Source organism: Xenopus laevis, chromosome 3L, assembly GCF_017654675.1.
Source record: "Xenopus laevis strain J_2021 chromosome 3L, Xenopus_laevis_v10.1, whole genome shotgun sequence".
In the NCBI taxonomy this organism is placed as follows: domain Eukaryota; kingdom Metazoa; phylum Chordata; class Amphibia; order Anura; family Pipidae; genus Xenopus; species Xenopus laevis.
Genome location: NC_054375.1, coordinates 135846819 through 135873083, shown reverse-complemented (window position 1 = coordinate 135873083; position 26265 = coordinate 135846819). Strand labels below are relative to the sequence as shown.

Sequence of the window (26265 nt, the reverse complement as noted above, 5' to 3'; positions counted from 1 at the left end):
CAAAAATGTAATGTATAAAGGCTGGAGTGACTGGATGTCTAACATAATAGCCAGAACACTACTTCCTGCTTATAAGCTCTCTAACTCTGAGTTAGTCAGCGACTTGAAGGGGGACCAAATTAGACATACCGGTAACTGTTCAGTAAGTTTTCAATTGATCCTCAGCATTCAAAAGCAACAGTTATGACCCCCCCTCAAGTCACTGATTGGTTAATGCCTGGTAACCAATCAGTGGAAACCAAGAGAGCTGCAAAGCAGGAAGTAGTGTTCTGGCTATTATGTTAAACAAGGGTTTCACTGGCAGAGTGAAACCCTTGTTAAGATTTATGTAGTGCAGCATGCAACGTTTCGGGGATAACCCCTTTATCAAGCTTTATGCCACTCTAAATAAATCTAAAGCAAGGGGTTTCACCCTGCCAGCATTACCCGTGAACTTTTTTGCTCTGAATTTTGACTAGTTGCCGATACCCTATTTGCTGAGCACCGGGGATTCATTTCTCCACGAGGGCCAGGGTGAGCGTCGGCATTTGGTTATCGTCTATTATGTTAGACATCCAGTCACTCTTTATACATTACATTTTTGCCTAACTAACTATATTACATGTTTTATTTTGCACAGCCTATTTATCTACCCAGTTTTTATTTTTAAACTGAACAATTCCTTTAAAAGCTCAATGATGTCAATCTGAGCATTTGTTACATTTATTTGGATGGTTTACACCAGCAGCCTGGGTCAATTTGGAACGGTTTGGCTGCCTTCAGGTATCATGGATAAAACAGACATGTTTAAGCAAGCAAAAGTGTATGTCAAACTAGCAGTTGCTTTTATTACATTGGTGCCAGAGAGAAGCGCTCTGCCGAAGCCCATTCACTCATTGCACATTGTGACAGCAGATTCACAGAAGGAGCCAACAAAACCACAATCCATTGTGTATTAGCTTTATTTTGCCCCAGGGCCCACCAGGGGGCAGCAGAGTACCATAAAATGATCAAATATGGGTCATCTCCATACAAAACTTTACAGTGTTAGGCTTCGATTTACCATGCAAGGAGAACGCCAATAAAAATAACATACATCCCAATCCTTCCATTGGATAAAGGACACACAGTTTTCTTTTCTCTTTTTGCTCACTAGCAATAAATAAATTGCATAAAATCCACAGAAAATGAACAAGAGGCACCCAGTTTCCAAATAAAAGAAAGTCGAAGGCACAAAGCAGCTGGGGAGGGTTTAGAGCCTTAGTAACTTCTGCATCTCCACTCCTCCGAGCTGTAAGGCTCCACATGCAGGCCCGTGCTGATTGGTCAGGGTGTGAAGCCTCAGGGTTAATGCTGTGTCATTGGGGCAGGTGATTTAATACAGAGCTTACTATGACATTTACAGATCAATTAATACACACTGACGGACCACTACATACTGGAAGAAGCCAGGAATGGAAGCGAATAAAAGGCCTTGTAACCCATAGCAACCATTTAAACAGACCGGTAAATGCTTCCAGCTAATTGGTTACTACGGGTGACTAGGACTGGAGTCGAGGAAGCTCCCTGTCTAGATGCACCTGACTGGGACACAATGTTAATGAATGTGAGCGACCTCTCCCAGTAAAACATCGGCCTAGTGGAGCAGACGTTGCTCCAGTTCAGCCCCAAGCTTTGTGTTTGGTCAGCTCACTGCATCGAGCAACCGGCTGGCCTGGGTGGGGAGAGGAGAAACCAGAAAGCACATAATTAAATGCAACACAAAACAGGACTGACTAGTTGAGACAAGGCTTTTCCAGCCTAAAGCAAAGGCATCAGCTGCAGCGAAGCAACATGGCAGCCCTCACTCCTATATTTCAGTGCAAGAGTACGAACAAAGGGTTACAATACAATAAACCATGTCCTTATCATGGAAATAGACACAAGATGTTTAATATATACTGTATACTTCCCCATTAATCACCTATAACTACACAGCACAAAGGGGAAACCTGCAGCTCTCCAACACACGCTCAGCTAGAATTTCTAGCAACCCCCTTTAGCTCTCAGAGAGGTTGCTGGGAGATGTAGTGCAACAGGTACAGGTTTGCCCTTTTTTTAACTAGTGTCCCCCTAAAGCTTTAATGTTTACGGTTCCCTTTAGGTTTATGCAGCAGGGACTCCCAGCACCCTCAAACCAATTCTCTTTGCAATAAAGTAGCGGCGCTGAGATCTGTTGGAATGTTGTGTTTGGGAATCTTTGGCACTCGCTGTAGTTCAGAAAGGAAATGCTGAAAGAGGAGTTGCTGCCCAATAACCCCTGTGCAAATGACTTTCTGAGGGCTCCTTAGTGGGTCGGGTCCGGTGGATGAGATTCCAATGATAATTAATAAAGTGTCAGTATCCCTTTAAAGCCAGTGATGCACCAATTTATAATTTCTGAACTCTGAATCCCTCACAAAGAGTTTGGGAAATCCCGGAACAGAATCTAAATGTATATTTTTAACTGTGAACAAGAACATTGCATACATTTATCAGTGGGCCATGACTATAAGTCACATGATATTAAAGGGGAACTATACCCGTCCAAATAACATTAAAACTTCACGGAGTAATATTTAGTCGTTAGCCTTTTTGTTTTTCATAGGGATGCACCGAATCCAGGATTCAGTTCAGGATTCTGCCTTTTTCAGTAGGATTTGGCCGAATCCTGCTGCCTGGCCGAACCTGAATCTTAATTAGCATATGCAAATTAGGGGCAAAGAGGGAAATTGAGTGACTTTTTGTCACAAAACAAGGAAGTAAAAAATGTTTTCCCCTTATCACCCCTAATTTGCATATGCAAATTAGGATTTGGGATCAGTTTTACACTGATAATTTCACAAATTTGTATCTGGAGCACTGCAATACTGTCTTGTCCAGGCAGGAAGAACCGCAAAAGCTTAAGTTACTGATGCAGGATGTTGTTTCTGATGCTTCTCTGCTCAGATCCTGCTCTTTAGTCACAATAAGCATTAGACCTGATCAAAGAAGCAGCACTAGATGCCTCCAGCATCATCAACTCAAGCCTCAAGAGTTCTGTCCAGCCAGCAGCAAAAGATGCTCCTGTTACAAATTTAGGGTACGTCTTGCAAAACTGCAAATATTATGAAAACTAAAAAGGAAAAAAAATAACTTTTTTGCAGGGAGGTTATAGTTTCTCTTTAGGAGGAGCACCAAAATATTCGGCAGCATCAAATCTTTCAAATGGTGCAGGGATTTTAATTCGGCATCCCTCCTAGAGGTGGCATAGGCATTTTATAGCTGAAAATAAGACCGTGCCACAAATGTAGCTTCAAATATCTCGGACTCTGTTCACTTATGGAAAGGATCTATTAATGTCCCATGGACCTCCTTGAAATTTCTATATCGCTGTGCCTTTAACAAGTACTACGCAGTCATATAGAATGGAATAGAGTGTTTTCTGTACTTTCTGTGTATCAGATAAGGCTCTGCTGATATCTACACGGGACAGCAATGCGCAAAGAGTTAAAATTAGTGAATAAATAATACAAAGTAATATACAATTCTCTGTGTACCATTGGGTGTTGTGAACAAAAGTCTATTTACAGATATCTCTAATGCATAAATCTCTCTCCATCAAAAGCAAAATAAAAACAGGTTCCCCCCCCTTCCCTCGTCTCCATAACCAGGTGAGGTTGGGACCGTCTGTGTGCGAAGCAGAAACCAAGGCACCGAATACTTCCATTAGAAAGGAATGTGACCAGCAGCAAAGGAATGGCTTCCATCTTTCTGCTCTTCTGAGTCCACTGGTATCAGCGGAGATAATGAATATCAGACCCACAGGGACATCCAGGACAGGGGACTGCTCGGGGTGTAATAAATGGAGTGTATATGAAAATAAGGAATATTTCGGCTGCCTAGGAATACCTGCCAGGAGCAAATGATGTTTCCATGGGTTCTACCGATAAGAACAGTCTGTGAAATGAACCATAGAGCAGCCATATTGAATGGTTTGAAAGTTAAAGCAATCAAGCCACTGGAGGTGTAGTAGTTGTTCAGTTATACCCCACGCTATACATGCACTCCCCCGGTAGAGTCTCAGTCTTATGCCATACACCCCGGTACTGGTACGGACTTCTTTCTTGGACCCAGAACATTCTTAGGAATGCAAATGATCACGTCCAGTCCAGAACTTATCCCTGGATATATATTCTGGTTGGGTTGTCCATCAGAAGGACTTGGAAATGCAGGTAGAAGGAAGTCTTCTCAGAGGGTTTCTCTACCACCGGCCACAAGGCCATCAGACTCCAGGATCATGGATTACACTGGATTTTCTGACTTTAGGAGGAGGGGTCGGTGGTTTCATCTCCTCGCGTTTCGGTAAGGGGGGTGCGATCTGTTAAAATAAAATACATAGAATTCAAATAAAATACATCATTGAGTGTTGAGAGACAGCATTGCAGATAATGGATGATGAAGGTGTCTCAGGACTAGGGATGCACTGAATCCACTATTTTGGATTTGGCCCAACACGGATCAGAATCCTAATTTGCATATGCAAATTAGGGATGGGAAGGGGAAAACATTTTTTACTTCCTTGTTTTGTGACAAAAAGTCCCACGATTTCCCTCCCCACCCCTAATTTGCATATGCAAATTAGGATTCAGATTTGGTTCGGCAGAAGGATTTAGTCGAATCCAAATCCTGCTGAAAAAGGCTGAATCCCAAACCGAATCCTGGATTCGATGCATCCCTACTGAGGACTATGCCTCACTCACCTCCACTGACAGGCGCTGGCTCCCCTCATTTGATCTGCATTTGGGGGGAGGTGGAGGAGGGCACCCCAACATCTGTGCGGTCGTTTCAGCATGAGAAGAGAGAGAAGGAAAGCCTGTTGGATGGAACACACACAAGCTCATTGTAAAAGCTCTTGGTGAGAAATGTATTGTAAAGGGTCAATAGAAAAAGATGTTGCACTTACTGTGCGTTCTTGGAGTTTTGGGGGTTATTGGGGAAGGGCTGAGGGGTGTCCCTCCTTGGATTGGAGATGCATTGTGGAGAGTCAATCGTCCATCAGACAACTGGAGACTTTTGGGCCGCTGGCACTTGTTGGCCAAACTCAGGGGGTTAACAGAACCCTGGAAAAAATCCATAACTCAAGGTTTGTATCACCACAATATAAAGTCTCTTCCCTTTATTGGCCATCATAGCCTTTCCCTCATCTTTCATAAAGCCCCAACTTTATGTCAAAGTAAGTATCAGGCACCCGTCTCACCTCCCGTGTATGCTTGAACTTCATCGCCCGATTATCACTCTCGTCTCTATCACCGACATCCTCATGCCGAGAGATAAGGGAGGCGCGTCTGTGCGGAACTGGTTCTGGGATCGACCTATGGTAAAGACAGAACTATGAGAAATCAGAAGGAAATCCACATTAGTGGCATAGGTTTTACTTTAGTGTGGCGACAGCAACCAATCGGAATTTATTCTTTATTAATCCTACTGCAGCTGGCCAATCAGAATTTATATACAGGTGGCATTCAGTTTTGTGAACTCCCTGTACCGGGTGCAGAACAGAGAAGCGACACTGGAGCTCCTTTAGTTAGTAACTACCCCTGATAATTGCACAAATCGACATTTTATGATAATTTTTAAATGTTTTGCGAATTTGAGACGGGGGATGTCCAACTTGTCACCCTTCTGCTGACGGCTGTCAGAGGCTGCTATTACTAGGACTGGAAACCAGGTATAGGTATGTTCAAATAATAGACAACGATACCCTTCAGATCCAGGTCTGGAGCTGCTGCTTCCCGAGGAGGAAGTGGAGACAGAGGACAATCTTCTTAATGTTGCCGACGTGATGTAAGGGACCACCACGGAGCCAGCTCGGCTCAACTTCCGGTCTGTTAAGCTGGCAGGCTGTAGGGGACAACAGATAAGAAGCACATGGTGGAAGGAGAGAGAAAAAAAGAAAGCAAATAAAGGAGAGCAAGTACATTGATCTATATACCCCCATAAGCTTTAGTACTGTTATGCCAGTCTCCCTTCATGCACCCCTAGGGCACCTATGTTTATTTACACCCACCAAAGTGATTGTTCCGTAGAGCTTCTCCACTTTGCTTCTCAGGTCCTTGAAGCAGGACACCAGCCTTTCATGAAGGGGCCGTAGATTATCTGTCAGCTTCTCGCCGTGGATTCGGATCCCTTGTGCCAGAAGAGGCATCTGCCGGATGGACAGTTAAATGTGGAAAACAGCACAGGAAAAGGAGGGAGTAAAAGCACGAGAGGGGGGAGATTCTTAGAAGTGTGTGCCTACAGTAATTGCCAGTGCTTTTGCCTTAGGGAGTGAAAAACTTCTTTATAAAAATGATCCGAGGAGAAGCAGCTGGATACGTGTGACCAATGAACAGAAGACCAGGGAACAAGGGGCTGATACCCAAAGCACTAACATGGTAATAAGAGCTAAATAATAAGCTATGGACCCCAGCACTGACCTGGAGAGCAATCAGCTGCTTGAGCAACTCTATCTTATCCTGGTCCGTCGGATGTTCCTGGAGGTAACGCTCAATGAAGAAAGCCTAAGAGACATTTAAGAAGTACATTTAGATTTATAAAATGACAGTAATAGATAACAGAGGGCTCATAGCATCTGAGTATACATTACATTTCTTGAGTTGTTACAAAATATATTTAATGGTTAATCTATATCAGTGCTGTCCAACTGGCTGCCCATGGGCCGTGTCCAGACCGCAACCCCCCCCCCTTGTGTGCCCCCCACATGAAAGTCTGCCTGCTGTGAATGCTTACCTTGAGTAAAATGCATTAGTACTGAGATTAACTGGCCCCTGCATTGTTTAAACTTCAAATTCAGACAGTAAACTCCTGCATTGTTCACACCTATAACCCCTCTAATGTCCTGTACTGGTCACACCTCAGACCCAGACTGAAAGTGCCCCCGTTCACCTATTCACACTCATACAAACTGCTAAAGGGGCACCAGTATTGTGTCACTGTATGTAGCACAGTTTGAACTGTCCATCTTAGAGTGGCCCTGATAGGTTTCCCTGTCTCCTGCTGTATTCTATCTATATGCTCCCTGTGTGTGCCATACTCTGCCTGCGCTATGCTCCCTGTGTGTGTGCCATACTCTGCCTGCCCTATGCTCCCTGTGTGTGCCATACTCTGCCTTCCCTATGCTCCCTGTGTGTGCCATACTCTGCCTTCCCTATGCTCCCTGTGTGTGCCATACTCTGCCTACCCTATGCTCCCTGTGTGTGCTGTACTCTGCCTGCCCTATGCTCCATGTGTGCGCCATACTCTGCCTGCCCTAGGCTCCCTGTGTGTGCCATACTCTGCCTGCCCATCGGCTCCCTGTGTGTCATACTCTGCCTGCCCTATGCTCCATGTGTGCGCCATACTCTGCCTGCCCTAGGCTCCCTGTGTGTGCCATACTCTGCTTGCCCAACGGCTCCCTGTGTGTGTCATACTCTGCCTGCTCTATGCTCCCTGTGTGTGCCATACTTTGCCTGCCCAACGGCTCCGTGTGTGTCATACTCTGCCTGCCCTATGCTCCCTGTGTGCGCCATAATCTACCTGTCCTATGCTCCCTGTGTGTCATACTCTGCCTGTATGAGCCTAGTAGGGTTGTTCTGGTGGTTTGTTAACATTTGGAAATTGTTGTTTGAGTTTAATTATGTGCTGGGAGTGCTGTGTTATCCACAGGGGAGGAGGAGGCATATGGATGTAAGGGTATGTTTTAATATGACATTTTCATGAGTGATATCGCTGCAGTGAGTACCAACCATTTGTTTTTTTTGGTTTGCTACCACCATTAATGTTGGCATAGTCTTAAAAGTTCTTGTGGTAACATGGGTGTGGTTAAATGTGGGTGTGGTTTAAAAAGGGGAGTGTCAGCACGGGCTTCCATTATCGACCCTCCACCACATAGGCCTGAAAAATGCCAGCCCTCGGTGCCACAGAAGTTGTACAGCACTGACTCTAGGTGAACTGATGCCAATTCAGGAAGGTGCATAAAATCATCCAGACCCCACCTATCTATAGCAGCTATCACAAACAGGCAGCACTAAAAGCAGAGATGATACAAAGAAGTTTACTGTTGCATACGGAACATCACTACCCACCTTTTCGTAGTTGGAAAACCCTCCCATGACGGCTGGATCCACAATGCCATTGAGGAGCATAGAGAGCGGATGCAAGGGGAGGCTCTGGTCGGCCCTGTGCTGCTGAACCAAGTGACTGATCTTCTCATTGGTCAGTTCCATTGTCTCTATTGCATTCTGCAGGGGGCTGATCTCTTCCTGGAGAGGAGGAAGAATGAATACACTGCTATGAGCCTCCCCAAACAAGATTTACAGTTGTACATTATTACTGGAGTATTGCACACTGCAGTATTATAAAATATACCCCCCTATCCCAACTAAGCCAAATTAACTAAGTAAACTCAGGAGCCAACAGACATCATCATCTAACCATCGGATATCAAAATTCAAATTCAGCCTTAAAAATCCAAAAACCAACCCAAGGCTACAAACATACCCAATAAACAAGGTAACTTACAGTGTCAAAGTGTTTAGCTTCAAACCATTTTAGAATTCCAGGCAGTTTATACGCTGTTGTAAACGTGGTCCTCTCAATCCACATGGTCTATGGGAGACAGGAAAATACCAGGGTAAGTGTGGAGCAGCACCTCTCTGCACTGCCATGTAAACAATATTCAGTAAGTGTAGAAACAGATCATCTAGTCTCACCGCAAATTCATTGTCTGGGTCTTTCTCTCCTCTGCGGAAGGGTCTGGAGTAAGAAAACCTCTGCACCTCGTTATAGCGATAGTAACTGTAAAGACATAGAGATGGTTCTCATTCATTTTTGCAATTGGGTGAGAGTTCTCAACCCTCAGTTCTGCATGATCGATAGTCCTTAGCGCAACTTTCAGCCTTTCCCTATTGGAGCTGAATTTCAGTGATATTTAGGGGTCATAGATCATTAATAAAAAAGGAATGATCTATCTTCAGATATATAAAATTGATTAAAAGGAGGGGATCTGACTTCTGTCAGTATTTGAGTTTTTTTATATATAGGAGAAAAGAAAAAAAGTATCCCCGTCTTTTTGATCAGAAAAACACACAAGAAAATATAGGTAAATATATGTTATCACTATATAATTTAAATTCCAGTTAAACCATTTAATCCCGTCATTCTATATATATGGGTTCCCCCCTTTGTTAAATAGTCCCACAAAGTGCTAGTGATTAACTTTAATTAGATAGCATTAAATAGAATAAAACTAGCACTCAATTAATTTTTCTTTTAAATATTGTGTACGCTTTGTAATTTCTAACTCAAACAATTCATTTAACATTAATAGATTGTTAGATTACTAAAAATTAGCTAAAACACCAATAAAGGTGATAAAGTGCCAACAGATTGTGATCAATTCACTTGTAAATCAACTAAAGTGCAATTATTAATATCTCCGATTCCAAGAAAAGGAAATTGGTAGGTGGGTGGAGAAGTCCCGTGTTTTCTAGCCGATTGTTTTACTAACTGCGGGACCCACAAAGAGAGAGAAGTCAGTGCTTCTGGAACAGTGGTCTCAATTCTATTTTCAAAGATCATCTCAACATGCTGCACTAGAAATACCACACTCTTCAATCTCTACTTTAGCAGCTACCCCACTTCCTATACAGTATGTATGGCCCCACCTGGGCTTGAAACCCCAAAAGACAGCTCTGCTAATATTCAACAGTCATTATGAAAGCATCACCTTCTCATACTTATAACTTGCTTTATATTGATGCACAGTTTAGTTGCATGGACATATTGTGTTGTCTATATTTCCTATATAAAAAGGCTCCATGGTACAACTCAAATAAACAGATTCAAAGGAATAAAGCACATTGGTACCCGAGTATCTGCTCTGGAACCAGCTTCTCTTTGTACCGAGACGGGAGGTTCATCAGGGGTTTGACAGTGAAGCACTGTACATCTGTTTAAGATATTAAGGAGCAGACAGAATACAGCAAGGGATATTTGGAAACTGCCATAGAATAAGTACACCAAAACATCCATAGACAGAGTGAAGAATTATGGAAAGCACAGGACACACAAGACCCTATTCTAGAAGGAAGAAGTGCCCTTATTCAGCAACACAGACTTCTGATTGGTGGATACATTGCTTGGTTGAGTTCCGGATCTCGTCTCCTGGGGGAGAGCTGCTGGAAAGTTTCTCCGCATTGGGGAACTGATTGAGGAGCCACAGATTAAAGTCCTCCAGGCGCTCATATTCTTTCCCTCGATAAATAAAAATTTTGTTCTGGAATAAAAACAAACGGAACTTAAATTTCTGAGACCGCCACTGGTCACTCAGGAGGAAGAAAAGAAACGAGCTAGAAAATTAAATGAAGTCGGTCGAGTGGGTATGGCAAATGTATAGGAGCAGGAGGTTATAGGGGATGAAGCAGGTTCTTACCCGTAAAAAGGATGGAAATCCTTGCCCATAATAACCCACGGCAAAATACTCAGACTGCAGCCTTAAAGAGCGCATGATGTTCTGGTAGAACCCGGCCTGCTTGTTCTGAAGAGCAAGAAACCAGCTGTTAGCTGCTGCCCAGGAAGAAGAGTTAAAGGGATCCTGTCTCCGGAAAACATGTTTTTTTCAAAACGCATCCGTTAATAGTACGACTCCAGCAGAATTCTGCACTGAAATCCATTTCTTAAAAGAGCAAACAGATTTTTTTATATTCAATTTTGAAATCTGACATGGGGCTAAATATTTTGTCAATTTCCCAGCTGCCCCCAGTCATGTGACTTGTGCCTACACATTCAGTTACATTTTCTCAATGTAACTGAATGTGTCTCAGTGAGACATGGGTTTTTACTACTGAGTGCTGTTCTTAGATCTACCAGGCAGCTGTTATCTTGTGTTAGGAAGCCGTTATCTGGTTACATTCCCATTGTTCTTTTGTTTGGCTGCTGGGGGGGGGGGGGGGGGGAAGGGAGGGGGGTGATATCACTCTAACTTACAGTACAGCAGTAAAGAGTGATTGAAGTTTATCAGAGCACAAGTCACATGACTTGGGGCAGCTGGGAAATTGACAATATGTCTAGCCCCATGTCGGATTTCAAAATTGAATATAAAACAATCTGTTTGCTCTTTTGAGAAATGGATTTCAGTGCAGAATTCTGCTGGAGCAGCACTATTAACTGATTCATTTTGAAAAAATTTTTTTCCCCATGACAGTATCCCTTTAATAAGGACCAGCCAGTATAAATTACTAGGAGCATTAATTCATACCATAGGAAGGGAGGTCCCTGCTCTGAAGAACTTACAATCTAAGAAGCTATAGAGCATCTGTATGATGGGCAGAGAGGTTATTAACACTTACCAACAAAACACTGAGGGCCTCATAGTGAAAGATCTGGTTCTCATACATGTCAATAAGCTCCTTGCTGTGTATGATTGCCTGCTCCCACATCTGTCACCAGTCGGAGATACAAGAAGGACAGACACACACACAGGTCAATAAACAGACCCCATAAAAATGATTCTACAGGCTGAGCTGCAGTCACTGCAGTTTAAAGGGTTTTGCACCTTTAAACTAACTATTAGTAGGACATAGAGAGTGATATCTTGAGACTATTTGTAATTGGTTTTCATTTCTTATTATTTGTGGTTTTTGTGTTATTTAGCTTTTAATTCAGTGGCAAAGTTCCATTTTATCTTTATGAGCCAAGCTATATGGCTGGAATTCGGGAACCCAGAGGCTTTGCACTGAACAAATAAATCATAAGGGAAAGAATAAAGATGCTATAAAGCACACAGAAGCTGCAAGGCCACATTAACCATCATCTGTGCTATTCCACTCTAGGGTATGGCATCAATACTGGAGCTTGCAGCATTATGGGCACAAGAGAACTCTGTACATTTCCCCAGAGATGTCAGCGATAGAGACCTAGAGGGGGAGAGCCATATTCATACTACGGTGGCCTGTTGCACCCCAGAAGCATTAGTCATAATGGGTTTTATTTTTACCCACTTAGACCTGCTACTTGCATTTTTAAAGGACTTCCTATGTTCCAGTACGGATGTTGCCTATAATAGTCAATAATGTGAACGTCAGACACACAATACTCACTTTTCCCTTGTCAAAGAAGGAAATGATCTCATGGTAGAGCCTCTCCTTGAGTTCCTGCTGGGTGTATACGGTGTAGCTGTCTCTCTGCAGCAAGTGAGGGGCGCACGGCTTCTCCGACCACTAATGGAACAGTGGGAGATTGTTTGTCTACATATCAGCCTCAGAAATAGAGAATACAATGCACAGGTGGGCATGCAATAAAACATTATACAGGTATGGGACCGGTTATCCAGAATGCTTGGGACCTGGGGTTTTCCGTAGGGATACACTGAATCCAGAATTCAGTTTGCGATCCGGCCAGGATTCAGCCTTTTTCAGCAGGATTTGTCTGAATCCTTCTGCCCGGCAGAACCAAATCAGAATCCTAATTTGCATATGCAAATTAGAGGTGGGGAGGGCAATCGCGTGACTTTTTGTCACAAAACAAGGAAGTAAAAAATGATTTCCCCACCCCTCCCCTAATTTGCATATGCAAATAAGAATTCAGATTCAGTTCGGTATTCGGCCAAATCTTTCGCGAAGGGTTCGGGGGTTCGGCCGAATCCAAAATAGTGGAATCGGTGCATCCCTAGTTTTCCGGATTACGGATCTTTGAGTAATTCAGATATTGATACCTTAAATCTACTAGAAAATCCTGTAAACATTAAATAAACCCAATCGGTTGGTTTTGTTTCCATTAAGGATTAATTATATCTTAGTGGGATCAAGTACAAGTGACTGTTTTATTATTACAGAGAAAAAAGGAAATCATTTTTAAAAATTTGGATGAAATTGAGTCTATGGGAGACGGCCTCTCTGTAATTTGGAGCTTTCTGAATAATGGGTTTCCATATCCAATACCTGTATATATTTATTTATACCCACTAGGGATGCACCGAATCCAGGATTCGGTTTGGGATTCGCACTTTCAGCAGGATTTGAATTCGTCCGAATCCTTTTGCGCAGGCGAACTGAATCTGAATCCTAATTTGCATATGCAAATTAGGGGTGGGAAGGGAAATCTTGTGACTGTCACAAAACAAGGAAGTAAAAAATGGTTTCCCCTTCCCACCCCTAATTTGCATATGCAAATTAGGGTTCGGTATCCAGCCAAATCTTTCGCAAAGGATTCGGGGGTTCGGCCGAATCCAAAATAGTGGATTCGGTGCATCCCTAATATCCACACATACATATCATAGTATCCCATACACCTACTGCAAAATCCATGTGAGCAAGGACATCTCACCTGTAGTAGCTCTGCATGCAGTAGCAGGGTATAAGCCGCTTCATTGTAGTTTTCTTTGCGCAGGTGTAGATCTCGCAGTTTGTACAGATACCTGAATAGAAGACAACTGAGTGAGCAACTGCACTGTAGAGATAATGGGGATTATAGAATAACACATAATCCCATCAAGGCTCTCATTATCAACCAAAGCCTCATCTCTGAAACAATAGGACTCCTGAGCCAGGTGACTGTAATGATGTTGGAGCAGTTATTGCACAACACTGAGCCGACTCACCTGATGTAAATATCTTCTCGTTTCTTCTCTTTGTAGAAATTCTGCAGAAAGAAAAAGCAAAATTACATTAAAAAAAAATGTTGGGGAGGTAAAGTAATGGGATGCAAGCGTAGCAGGAGTAAAAAAAAAAGTGTTGTTGGAGGATGCTGGGAGTTGTAGTTCAGTTATGTATCTCGGTCACGGAGCACCAGGTAGTATCAGGGTCTTTTAAAAGTATCAAATTTTATTAACGACTTGGTTACATCATAAAAAAAGAATCAAATATCGGCAACAGTGTATTAAACCCCACGCTTCACGCGTTTCGTGGCCTCACGCCACTTCCTCAGAAGCATAAGCATATGTAGTTGCAGTTACACAGCAATGCTGACAATAAGCCATTTGTTTTACTTCATTACATTTGTGGACGTTTTTTTTTTCCTTTGACTAACTTGATTTTGCTTAAATTAATGTTATTATGTCTTCTCTGTTTAATCCTACTCCCACAGAAGCTTCCAAGTACTCAACCCCTTCATTAATTAATTATGACATACATTTGTAGGGGAGTGGCCATCTCAGCTGCCCCACAATTCCATGCTCCACTAATACAAGGGAGGTTTCACTGTATGAGTAATAACTAGTTTATACAAGGTCATCGCCTGTTTAAAGGGCATGTAAAGGCAAACAAATAAAATCCCATTTTTACTTTCTTTAATGAAAAAGAAACCTATCTCCAATATACTTTAATTAAAAAATGTGTACTGTTTTTATAAGAAACCTGACTGTATGCAGTGAAATTCTCCCTTAATGTACTGCTGTGGATAGGAATTGTCAGATGGTCCCTGAATGCTCTGTAGGGAAACAATCATACTTATGAACAGCAGGGGGAGCCCCGGCCTTACTTCCCAGCCATGCAGAACTCAAGCAGCTCTGTTTGTTTCCTTGTAGAGCAGTCGGCGACTGTGTAGAGATTTGTATTGGATTTTATTTTTGCCTTTACATCCCCTTTACTGTTTCCAACTCCAGCTGCAGGGACAAAGATCATGGAGCCAGATTTAAACAGATAAACTGGGATTCTATTTGGAGGATTATTTTGCTGCAGCCACTGGTTCTGTAGAGTTGGAGAAAGTTTGTATTAAACAATACAAAAACTATAAAATCCACATTAGATTACATGACAACACAGGACCCAGTGCAGTCTGCCTATTCTTTTTTCTTTTTTTTTTTAAAGGTTACTTTTATATTGATATTTAATAACATACATAGAGCCAAGACCATTAAAGATCAGGAAGTATAGTAAGTGGAAGCAAATAGTAATATATACATCAGCAACAAACAGACATCATTTACGGTAAGTACATTATGGAACCATTGACAGAGCTAAGGTTAGCTTAGTTTAGATCCGCCTCACACCATAGGTTCCAAATTTTTTTCGCGTTTGGTCTGTGTTATTAGGGGGAAAGCCTTGTGTACCAATTGTTTCTATGTTGCAAGGGGCCCCATCCAGTGCATGGCTATGTTTTTCAATGCTTAGAATAGTAATGAACGGTATCTATTTTTAGCATACTTGGACATTACGATTTCGTCTAGAACACCCAGGAGACATATAAGAGGAGAGACAATTGTTGGAAAGTCAAAGTGCTCAGTTAGTACTCTGAGAATTCTGATGCAGTCTGTATATTCTGATCATTAATCAGTGTTGCTGTATCGACTTCTGGCATATATTATTTGACTTGTGCTGTTTTGATCATTTATGACAATCCCTAAGCAGCCCAGACCACACTGAGCATGTGCACAGTCTTGGTCTTGCAAAAATGTTTAACAAAATTACAAGATGGTGATCCAATGTGGCCAACTTTGAAAGCATAAATCATTTGTTTAATTAGGCTTCTGTTGCAGTAATTTATGTTTAGTCTACAAAATACAGCATTTCTAGCATTATTCTATTTTAGACTTTACTTCCCCTTTAATTGTATCTGGACTTCAGAACATATGGAAAGCAAGATGGAATGGGTGGTGGCAGCAGGTGGATCCTGTCTCTGGTCAACAGCACCCACACACGTTACACAAATTAATAGAAGCAGGTCCGCACTGAAAATCAAAATAGGCCCTGGTATTTCGGGTACACAGAGGCCCAAACAGCTTCATTTCAGCCCAATAAATAGTGACTGGCTATCTTACAGCAGCTCCTCTGGCATTTGCCAGAACCCACAGATTGCCAGTCCGGGCCTGAATAGAAGTAGAAGGACAAAGTTACCAGGAGGTTGACTGTGCAGCTCATGCGATTCTCCTCACTCTCGTCATTGGCGATGGTGCGATAGTCAAGCAGATTCTCCAGCAGGCTGCTCACCAGCACCGTAAAGACTTCTCCTGACCCGGAGAGATACTTGTGCTTTCGGCAGTTCTCCAGCAAACTGAAGCAGGACAGAAGGAAAAGGCGATTGATGAAATGACTGCAAAGTATAGCAACACTGTTCCCAATTGACCCCATGTCTCTATAGAAGCTGGACACAAGTGCAGTAGAGCAATCGATAAAGTTTTATACTTTGGATACACTCCCCCCAGGGTAGAACAGGGGATGCCTGGGAAAGCAGAATGTGGCAATTTGGAAACAGATGACAGTACATAAGACAGCAGATGAAAGAGGAACATAATAAGATAATAAAAACACAACACCAATAAGGAAAGAAGAGAAGGTTTCACTAGATGGAAAGCAAAAACAATGATCCACCAATAAAGAGGTGCGGAAAGACTGGATGACAGATGAGCCCAATAATAAAAGATAAGGTGTGTAGATGAGACTCACAGCCTCTCCAGGAGGTCCTTGTACTGCCGGTCCCCTCGTCCTCCCTCTACTTCCTGGTCAAGGCGAGTAATTAATTCATTTTCAAACTGCAAATAAATAAGAAGGAATTTAAAGACACTGGCCTGGTCACATGACACTAGCCTGCGTATAGCAGAACACCGGATTCTGAACTGCCATGTCTTACTTAACGGGGGGGTTCACCTTTAGGCGACAAATCTCCACTTCTTCGGGGCGACTAATCTCCCCGAACTGCTTCCCCTGCCTTCCCGCCTTCTAAAATGAAAAGTGCCTGTGCACTCGGAGCGATCGGAAGTCGCCCGAAATTGCCTCACGAGGAAACTTCGGGCATATTCGGAAAAAACAAATCTGCCTGTGTGCCCGGACCCTTAAGGAAACTTCTAGTATGTCATAGAATGGCCTATTCTGAGAAACTTTTAAATTGGTCTTCATTATTTCTTTTATATAGCTTTTTAATTATTTGTCTTTTTATTCTGACTCTTTCCAGCTTTCCAACATGGGGTCACTGACCCCAGTAAAAAAAAAAAAGGGAATAATACTTACGATAAATTCTTTTCTAGTAGGCCCAAACTGTCAGTGCAGACCAGTGGGTTATGTGTAGGTTCAACTCTGGAGGCAGGACAGAAGAATTAGTCTCTTGGCCCCTCCCTCTGGTTATATAGGCTGGCTCCACCTCTGTTTCCCCAGTTCTGTTATAAAGCTTAGTGAGGTGATTAGGAGACAGCAAGAAGGAAGGAAGGTCAAGAGACAATAGTAGGAGAGTAACATATGCAGACATATATCTATAATTTCTCATGAGAGTCCTCTCACCCATACTAAAATCAGCCTGGGTGGGACTAACTGCACTGACAGTTCAGGCCTACTAGAAAAGAATTTATCGTAAGTATAAATCCCTTTTTCTCTAGTCGGCCCTCCTGTCAGTGCAGAAAAGTGGAGACGTCCAAAAGCTGTCCCATAAAATTAACAGGATGGAAGGCTGAGGATTTTAGTCATTAAGTTATGCAACTGCAGCTTGTAAAACTTTGCGGCCAAACACAGCCTGTGTAGAAGCAAACACATGTAACTGGTAAAACTTTACAAAGGTATTGGGTGAAGCCCATGTGGCTGCGCTACATATTTGCTCTGGTGTAGCTAGGTTCTGAAGGGCCCATGAAGTACTTTGTGCCCTTGTAGAGTGGGCTGCCACCCTGAATGGCAGTTGTTTGTGGCTAATAATGTAGGCTTGGTTAATAGTCTCTACTAGCCATCTGGCAATAGTTCTCTTGGAAACTGCTAGACCTTTGTGCGTTGGAGCATAGGAAACTAGGAGTGAATCTGAACATCTAAAAGTAGTTGTCCTTTTTTTGTAGATGGTATTCGCCCTACTACCTCCAGCTTGTGCAGCTGTTTTTCTTTATCGTTAGTTGGATTTGGACAGAATGATGGGAGAACAACATCCTGGTTGATATGAAATCTCGATAAAACTTTTGGTAAAAATCCCGGTACTGTCTGGAGGACTGCTTTGTCACTGTGGGCTACCAGCCATGGCTCTTTACTTGGCAATGCTGCTATCTCGGAAACTCTTTTGGCAGAAGTAATAGCAATGAGAAAAAGGACTTTAAGTGTTTTAGGTTGCATGTGTTGAGAGGTTCGAAGGGTGCTCTCTGCAGTACTGAGAGTACTAAGGTTAAATCCCACGGGGGTGTAGGGTTCCTAAAAGGAGGCCTAATCCTTAATGCTCCCTGCAGGAACTGGTGGACATTTGAATTGGAATAACACCGCTAAGGCTGACATTTGAGATTTTAGAGTAATAGGTGCTAAACCTTTCTGAAATACGGAGGATAAAAAGTCGGTTATTACTTGTGATGTACTGTCTTCCCAAGAAAGTTGTCTTGTTTTGTACCAGTTTAGAAAAGTTCGCCAAACCTTAATAGACCTTAGCCGTGGATGGCTTTCTCGCCTGTAGAAGAATATTTATTACTGGCAATGAAAAACCTCTCTTCGCCCACAATTGGGTTTCAAATTCCAAGCCATTAAACGTAGCATTGCTAGGTTGGGGTGCTGAATCAGCCCTTCTAGTAGGAAATCTGGCCGTAGAGGTAGTGTCCATGGTCTTGGAATGGACATTCTCACAAGATGTAAGTATTGTCATCACGTTTTCCTGTTTGATCTTGGCCACGACTCTGGGTAGTATGGCCAAGGGAGGCGTAAACCTTGTGGAAGTTCCAGGGAATCGCTAAGGCATCTATGAAGGCCACTCCCGGGTCCCAGGTCCTGGAGCAGTAGCACGGAACTTTGAAGTTGTGTCTGGATGTCAAGATGTCTATGTCCGGCATCCCCCATTTGATGGTTATTGTTTTGAATACTTTTGGGTGTAGGCTCCACTCGCCCTGGTCGAGAGTTTGCCTGCTGATGAAGTTGGCTTCCCAGTGGAGTAATCCGGGTATAAATACTGCCAATATGGTTGGTACATGTTGTTCGGCCCAAGTCATAACTTTTGCTACCTCCTGCATTGCTAGTTTGCTGTGGGTTCCTCCTTGTTTGTTTACATAGGCCACTGCTGTGACATTGTCTGATTGTATCCTGATTGGTTTTGCTCAAAGAAGGTTGGTCCACCCTTGAAGGACTAACACTATAGCCTGCAGTTCTAGCACATTGATTGGCAATTGGGACTCCTGTTGAGTCCATCGGCCCTGTATTGTATGAGAGTTGTAAACTGCTCCCCATCTGAACAGACTGGCATCTGTTGTTATCACTTTCCACGTTATGGGCGCCCAGCTTCTGCCTGTTATTAGGTGTGGCCGGACTGTCCACCAAAAGAGACTGTCTCTTGTTTGGGTGGTTAGTGGGATGGCTTGTTGAAGATCCTGGTGATCATTGTTCTAGTCCTGTAAGAAACTGAGTTGTAGAGGCCGCAAATGAAACCTGGTGTACTGAATGGCTTCCAGTGCTGCCACAATGAACCACAGAAGTTGCAAGCAGTCTGCTGCTGTGACAGTTGTTTTGCTGATGAGGCTGTTCGTGGTACTGATTATAGTCTGTACTTTGGCTTCTGTTAATTGAACTGTTTGACATCTGAAGTCAAACTGCAGGCCTAGAAAGATTATTTGCTGAGCCAGTAGTAGAGCACTCTTTTTGTGGTTGATCAACCACCCGGGTTGCGTCAGGACTTGTAACGTTAATGCAGTGTCCGTGGTTGCTTGACTCTGTGACTGTGCTTTGAGTAGTAGGTTGTCTAAGTATGGTAATACATGAATTCCCATTGTTCTTAAGTGCACGGTCATTGGAGCTAGCACTTTTGTGAAAATTCGTGGTGCAGTGCAAAGACCAAATGGGAGAGCCACGAATTGGTGATCTCCGACTGCGAATTGGAGGAACATCTGTGATTTGGGGTGCATGGGAACATGAAGATAGGCATCCTGGAGGTCGATTGATGTCATGAAGCAGGCGGGCTCCATGAAAGCTATTGCGGATCTGACCGACCAAATTTTTGGCTGTGAATAAATTTGTTCAGTTGTTTTAGGTTGAGGACTGGGCGGTATGTCCCTTCTTTTTTTGTTGAGAATAGGCACACAAGCTGTGAATGCAGGTGAAAGCCTTGCTAAATTTTATTACCAGAAGTGCAACGCCGAAGCGTGGCATTTCCGGTAATAAAATTTAGCAAGGTTTTCACCTGCATTCACAACTTGTGTGCCTTTTCTCAGTATCTGATTTGAGGCAGCAAATGGACTTGGATATATCTGTATAGACAGGTGTGCAGGAGCAATCACCACCTTCTTTTTTTGTTACCAGAAAAAGGTTGGAATAAAACCCTTTGAATTTTTGATGCTCTGGAAAAGGAATAATGACTCCTGCTTGTTGTAGTGACAATACTGTTGACAGTAAGGCCTGTTGCTTGTGTGGCGGTACCACTGATGGGATAAACCGCCTTCGTGGGAGAAAAATTAATTGTATTCTGTAACCGTGTTGTATGATTTTTAGAACCCAGTTGTCCATGATGTGTGCTTCCCAACAGGAGAGGAATCTGGACAGGCACCCTCCCACTTTGGGTGCTGGGTTCTGTTGTGAGTGGTCAGGCTGAGGTTGGCTTAGTGGTGGGAGCCTTCCTCTGTCTTCCCGGTTGCTGCCACTGTGGTCTATTACGTCTTGCACTCTGGTCTGTATTGGTTTTACAAAAGGTAGGCGAGCGAAAGGAGCGAAAATTATGATTTGCTGTTGACCATGTTCTCCTATTGGTCAATCTATTTTGTTGGTCTATCCTCCCTCTCTTTCCTGGTGGAAGGAAAGTACTTTTTCCTCCAGTGACATTTGTAATAATTTGTTTGAGATCCGGACCAAATAAGGATTCACCTGTATATCGTAATCCTAGTAGTTTATTCTTTGAGGCTGTGTCACTGACCAATGGCGTAACCAGAGCGCTCGTCTGGCGACTACCACACTGGCCGTAGATCTAGCAGCTAATCGAACAATTTCCAATGCTGAGTCAGCTAGGAAAGAGATAGTGTTACATCTATTTATATCCCACTCTAATTCCTGAGCAGAGGTAGGTGGATGTGTGTCATTTCCTGTGCCCAGTGCTTTGCTGTGCGGGCTAAACCTGCTGCTGCTGTAGCTGGTCTTAGGATTGCTGCTGACTGTGTATATGCCCTTTTGAGGGAGGACTCTAACTTTGTATCCATAGGGTCCTTGAAGGCTGCTTCTTCGGTTGGGAGAGTAGTTTGTTTTGAGAGTCTAGAAATGGCTGGATCTACTCTGGGTGGTTTATCCCATACTTTGCGCTGCTCTTCAGGTACAGGATAAGTGTCATAAAAGCGTTTGTTCAGGGTACCTGGCCTATCTGGTTGTCCCCATTCTGTATCCATTTTCTTAGTGATGGAATTAAACATGGGAAAAACCCTTTCTTTCTTTTGGTGGCGCAATGATGTCATCACGTCGTCGCTCTGCGATATTCACGCCAAAACCGAATCGCGCCAAAGAGAGTCCTGCGCCCTTAACCAAGATGGGGCTGACTGACTTCACTTGCGCAATGAAACAGAGGTCGCAACGGACCCGCTCACTGTACTCTCAGTCTAAGGAGTAAGAAAGCCTGGAGGTAACACGAGTAGTCTCAGACACGGAAGCTTATTCACAGGCTCAAGCCCTGCGTGTTTCACAGGCCCCCACTTGTGTATATAATATACAAGCCTTATGTCCAGGACACTCTGCATACCTATCAAGGTGCTGTGCCCATTATCCGCCGGCTGGGTCTATTGGTCGCATTGCATACCTTGCCCATATACCCCAGTCTTGGGACAGATTCTGTCAGGGGTGCAGGATTCCTCTATTCCACTTACTGCAAATGCCAGCAAGGAGGGAATAGAAAAATATCGTTAGGGGGACAGCACTGCATGCCTCCTTGTTGAGCTGTAAGGAATAATTAAAATAATAAAGAGAAGAATGTTAATATCTGTCCTTCACCTCCAAGGCAGGACAAAAGTACTGGGGGAAACAGAGGTGGAGCCAGACTATATAACCAGAGGGAGGGGCCAAGAGACCAATTATTCTTTCCTCCAGAGGTGAACCTACACATAACCCACTGGTCTGCACTGAGAGCTGCTGAATAAAAAGCTAAATAACTCAAAAAACACAAATCATAAAAACTGAAAAACAATTGCAATTTGTCTCAGAATATCACTCTCTACATCATTACTAAAAGTTAACTTAAAGGTGAACAACCCCTTTAATGGAACAGCAAAGCTCACTAGAAGCATTTCTGCACTAAAACGGGCTGTGCAAACTCAAAGGAAGTCAATGAGACAGTAGCACAGGCCATTATATTTGCATGTTGGAGTCCAGATTATTGTTGAAAGGAGAAAATATTACTATAGAGTCTATGCTTGCCCTTAAACAAATCCCAACTACTGTGGGTAATAAGACTGCTCATTACAGGTAGTATGGCTGCCCCTTGCCCTGTGTATACAAATGCCACCCCCATATTCTCATTCAGTCACCATGTGAAAATGGCCGCTCCCGCTGAAGTTGTGCTCATGCTGCATCATATCAAAGAAGATCGGAATGGTCGCCTTGCGCAGATCTGTCTCTGGAGTCAGCGTCACCTCCAGGACCGGACCCACCATAGAAGGAATAAACTTGATCTTATGAGGCCCTGATGGGAGAGAACAAGTAAAATGCAGTAATTTATATGACTAGCACCCCTTAACTGGTAATGATAAAATAGCTGCATACAATGAGCGACTAGGGGGTCTATTCTTCCATAATGGCCTTGTTCTGGTTTTCTTTCACCCAAACACTTTTGAGAAGACTGCCCTTAAAACTACTCTTGCGGTGGTCTGTACTAAGATATATTGTCCAGTTACACTCACCCAGGTTATACCACATGTCTCTGATCTTCAACCCGATCTCCTTCCTCATGTCTCCATATCTGCAAGGGTAAGAAAGGAGAGATTTCTAGGTCTGTACACACACATATATACTTCTATTATACTTTTACTACACACATAGAGAAAAAGACATTTATCATGTTGCCCTTTATGTTTGTTCCATTACAGCGATGAGGGTGACATCACCTCCTATGATTATATATTAATGGTCTCAATCCAAAAATAAAGGGCACGTCAACTGAGTGTATCAATCCTAGTTCCCTATTGCAGTCCATAACTGGCACTGAGCCTTCTTTTTCATAAATCCATTACACCTTCCTGTTTTATTTTCCCTTTAGGTGTGCCTAACAAATGCAAACAGCTACAATTATACCCCCTTTGCCCCTTAGCTTTATTGAAGATGGATCAACGTGCAGTTATATCCTTGTTCAAGCTACTCTCAGACCACAAGATTACTTATCAACCCGATGACACTACTATTGTGTTATAGATACATTCCAAAAACTCAGCAAGAAGAATTGCAGAGTGAGAGGATTTATTTAGCCTTCTGTTTCAGACACACACATTCGACGTGTGGTAAGATTCACAAATATATAAAGTTGAAACAGACAAGAACATAGGCAGCTTTAGTCTGCAATCACCCTTAAGGGCAGAGACAGACGAGAAGATTAATCACCTAAATCACCATCATCTGAGCGTGTGTCTCTGCCCTTAAAGTGATTGCAGACGAAAGCACTGCCTATGTCCTAGTCTGTTTCAACTTTATAGATTTGTGAATACATTACAAAAAGTAATATGTACTGGCCGTCATGGGAATCCTAGATTCAAGGGGGGGGGGGAATTAGGAGTGCGGGTGCCATTGGTTGGATACCACAAAGCCAGTCAATTCAATATTTTTGTTATTAATTCATTTTGTTTTATTATCATTTATGTGTTTAGTCTATTTCCCAATCAGCTGAGACATGAATGTATTGTATTATTTAATTCTTCTGTTATAATTTTGGACAGAAGAACATTAGATAAAATGAACACAAGCAAGCCCCCCCCTCCACCCCAAGGACATAAAGAGCAGGGATATTTCCAGGAAAGCAGGAGACGCAGAGTCTAAGTGATAATGTACTAAAGAAACAAGACCGACAAACTGCAACACAAACTGACTTGCTGAGGATTTTCTTCCGCTTCTCCTCGGAGAACCTGTGCAGCTGTAGGGACTCGTGGGTGAGGAAGGATACCGCCAAATGGAAGAAATTATTCCACAGCTGAGAGGGAACAGAGACAGAGTTATTAAAAGGGATCCTCACGAGGGTTATTCCAGAACCCTATATGATGCTCTGAAGTACAGAATACCTGTTATTCATAAAAAGACCCATCTCAAAACTGATGTTATGGAGTATATAGGGGGAATGTAAGAGTTTGCAGTTTCCTGCCTCCAAACCAAAAACATTCACTCAAAATATGAGTGTTAGGGCTAGTCCACACGAGGAGATTCGGGGAGATTTTGTCGCCTCGTCTTTGGCTATCAATAGCAATAGTCGCCCAAAGTTGCCTCAGTGAGGCAACTTCGGGCGATTATAGAAAATGCATCGCCGCGTGTGCATTAGCGCAGGCGACTTTGCGTTGCAGCCTATGGGGAAAAACGCCGAGGCAGTTCGGGGAGATAGTCGCGCAAAAGAGGACTATCCTCATTGGGATATCTACCCCACAGACAGTCCTAAACACAGAGAGAGAGAGAGAGAGAGAGAGAGAGAGAGAGAGAGAGAGAGAGAGAGAGAGAGAGAGAGAGAGAGAGAGAGAGAGAGAGGGGGGGGGGGAGGGAGAGAGCGAGGGGGGGAGAGAAATACAGGAGGGGAGGGAGAGAGAGGGGGGGAGGGAGAGAGAGAGGGGGAGAGAGAGAGGGGGAGAGAGCGAGGGGGGGAGAGAGAGAGATACAGGAGGGGAAAATAAGCAGAAACCTAAGCAAAACAAACTCTGAAAGCAAATTACATACCAAAGATACAACTATAGAATAAACATCCCTCTTGTTCCATTCAGCCAAACCTCAAAACCTCAATGTCCCCTTTGTGCCGAGAGACTAATCTAACCTGGAGTTCGAAGCTGGTCTCATCCAGAAACAGTTTGTTCAGAACAGCAGCAAATCTGGTTATGGCTCGGAGAAAAACCCTGCAGAGAAATCACAGTCATAAGCTTCAGATCACAAAGATATGCAGGTTTTTTTTTTTACCAAAGCACACATAAGATCCTAGGATACAGCGTAGCAAAAGCAAGAATAGATACATAATATTGGGTTCAGTTATGGGCCAGTAACATGGAGGAAATTGGAAGAGAGAGAAAACCAACTTGTTCTGTGTCATGGTCATCAGCATCCAGTCCTTGGGATAAACTCTCTTCCCAATCAGATCTTTGAACAGAATGAACGTTTCCATCAGGAAATCCTAGCAAGAAAGGGAGAGAACTTATATGCCTCCTGGGAGTACTAGATGATATGTCCAAATATGCTAGAAATAGATACTGATCACTACTATTCTACGCAAGGAAAAACATAGCCATGCACTGGATGGGACCCCTCCTCCAACGCTCAAGACATGGAAACAATTGGTTCACAACGATATCCCCCTAATTAAACGGACATATGAAGCCAAAGGGACGCAGTCCAAATATGAAAAAATCTGGACACTATGGGGGGGGATTCACAAAAGTGGTGATATTGAGACAAAATAAAAGTGGAGATAAAAGTGTCAGCCACCAAATTCACAGATCTCCACTTCTGTGAATTTGTCTTTTAAAAAAGATAGTTTCCAGATTTTGTCTTTTGCATGACATTTTGTAGACATTTTTTTCTGAATTTGTCTTTAGCCCTTACTACACCTGTCAGTCAGCCATCAAATTGGAATTTTTTGGGGAGGGGGTTTATGGAAAATGGTACATAATTTTTTTTCAGGCTTTCTAAATCTGCCTACATGTTTGTGTAATTCCACTTCTGTAACAAGATATAAGGGTCTAAATACAAGAAATGCTTTTTTGCATAATTTAGGGATTTGTATCAGAAATATGTTTTATCTTAGGTCAAGTGTCTGCTGCTAAAAATAAAAAAATGGTTGGGAGGCTTTACTTTTCCTTTAGATAATATAATCACTCAAATTGCTAATATTGCCTCATTCATTAAGCTGAAACTAATAAAATAATAAAGTGTGAGTTAACTTTTTACATGTAAAATTGTATAAAATACACTTTTTTTTGTTTAATCAGTTTTTTTACTTGTTTTGTTAATGAGGCTTTTACATCTATAGGGTTAGACAGAAACTTGTACCCTGAGTATAAAATCCCTATTAATATGATAATAATTCCCCAATGGGGCACCTACAAGAGGTGTGAAATGAAGATTGGCTGAACCAAAGCAGAACAAGTTATTTTAGAATTGATCTGACACATGGGGACTAAGCTTCAGGGCCAGAACTAGGGGTAGGCAGAGTAGGCACGTGCCTAGGGTGCAC

General features: G+C 42.9%; 1 protein-coding gene across 1 annotated transcript in view; it reads right to left on the bottom strand.

The window, feature by feature from the left end:
- Positions 1-925: 925 nt before the first annotated feature.
- The window catches only part of dock5.L (dedicator of cytokinesis 5 L homeolog), a 74402-nt gene continuing 49062 nt past the window's right edge, over positions 926-26265 (bottom strand). Inside the window, exons 29-52 of the mRNA XM_018253480.2 lie at positions 25112-25206; positions 24856-24934; positions 23933-24033; positions 22757-22815; positions 22385-22539; positions 16398-16483; positions 15849-16005; positions 13616-13656; positions 13342-13432; positions 12117-12236; positions 11367-11456; positions 10451-10555; positions 10153-10294; positions 9886-9967; positions 8730-8814; positions 8539-8625; positions 8103-8279; positions 6456-6539; positions 6047-6184; positions 5741-5880; positions 5237-5351; positions 4943-5099; positions 4740-4852; positions 926-4357 (exon numbers count right to left, since the gene is read on the bottom strand). Coding sequence (XP_018108969.1) covers positions 4262-4357; positions 4740-4852; positions 4943-5099; positions 5237-5351; positions 5741-5880; positions 6047-6184; positions 6456-6539; positions 8103-8279; positions 8539-8625; positions 8730-8814; positions 9886-9967; positions 10153-10294; positions 10451-10555; positions 11367-11456; positions 12117-12236; positions 13342-13432; positions 13616-13656; positions 15849-16005; positions 16398-16483; positions 22385-22539; positions 22757-22815; positions 23933-24033; positions 24856-24934; positions 25112-25206 — 2595 coding nt within the window. The 3' untranslated portion in view covers positions 926-4261. The remainder of the gene's footprint in view (positions 4358-4739; positions 4853-4942; positions 5100-5236; positions 5352-5740; positions 5881-6046; positions 6185-6455; positions 6540-8102; positions 8280-8538; positions 8626-8729; positions 8815-9885; positions 9968-10152; positions 10295-10450; positions 10556-11366; positions 11457-12116; positions 12237-13341; positions 13433-13615; positions 13657-15848; positions 16006-16397; positions 16484-22384; positions 22540-22756; positions 22816-23932; positions 24034-24855; positions 24935-25111; positions 25207-26265) is intronic.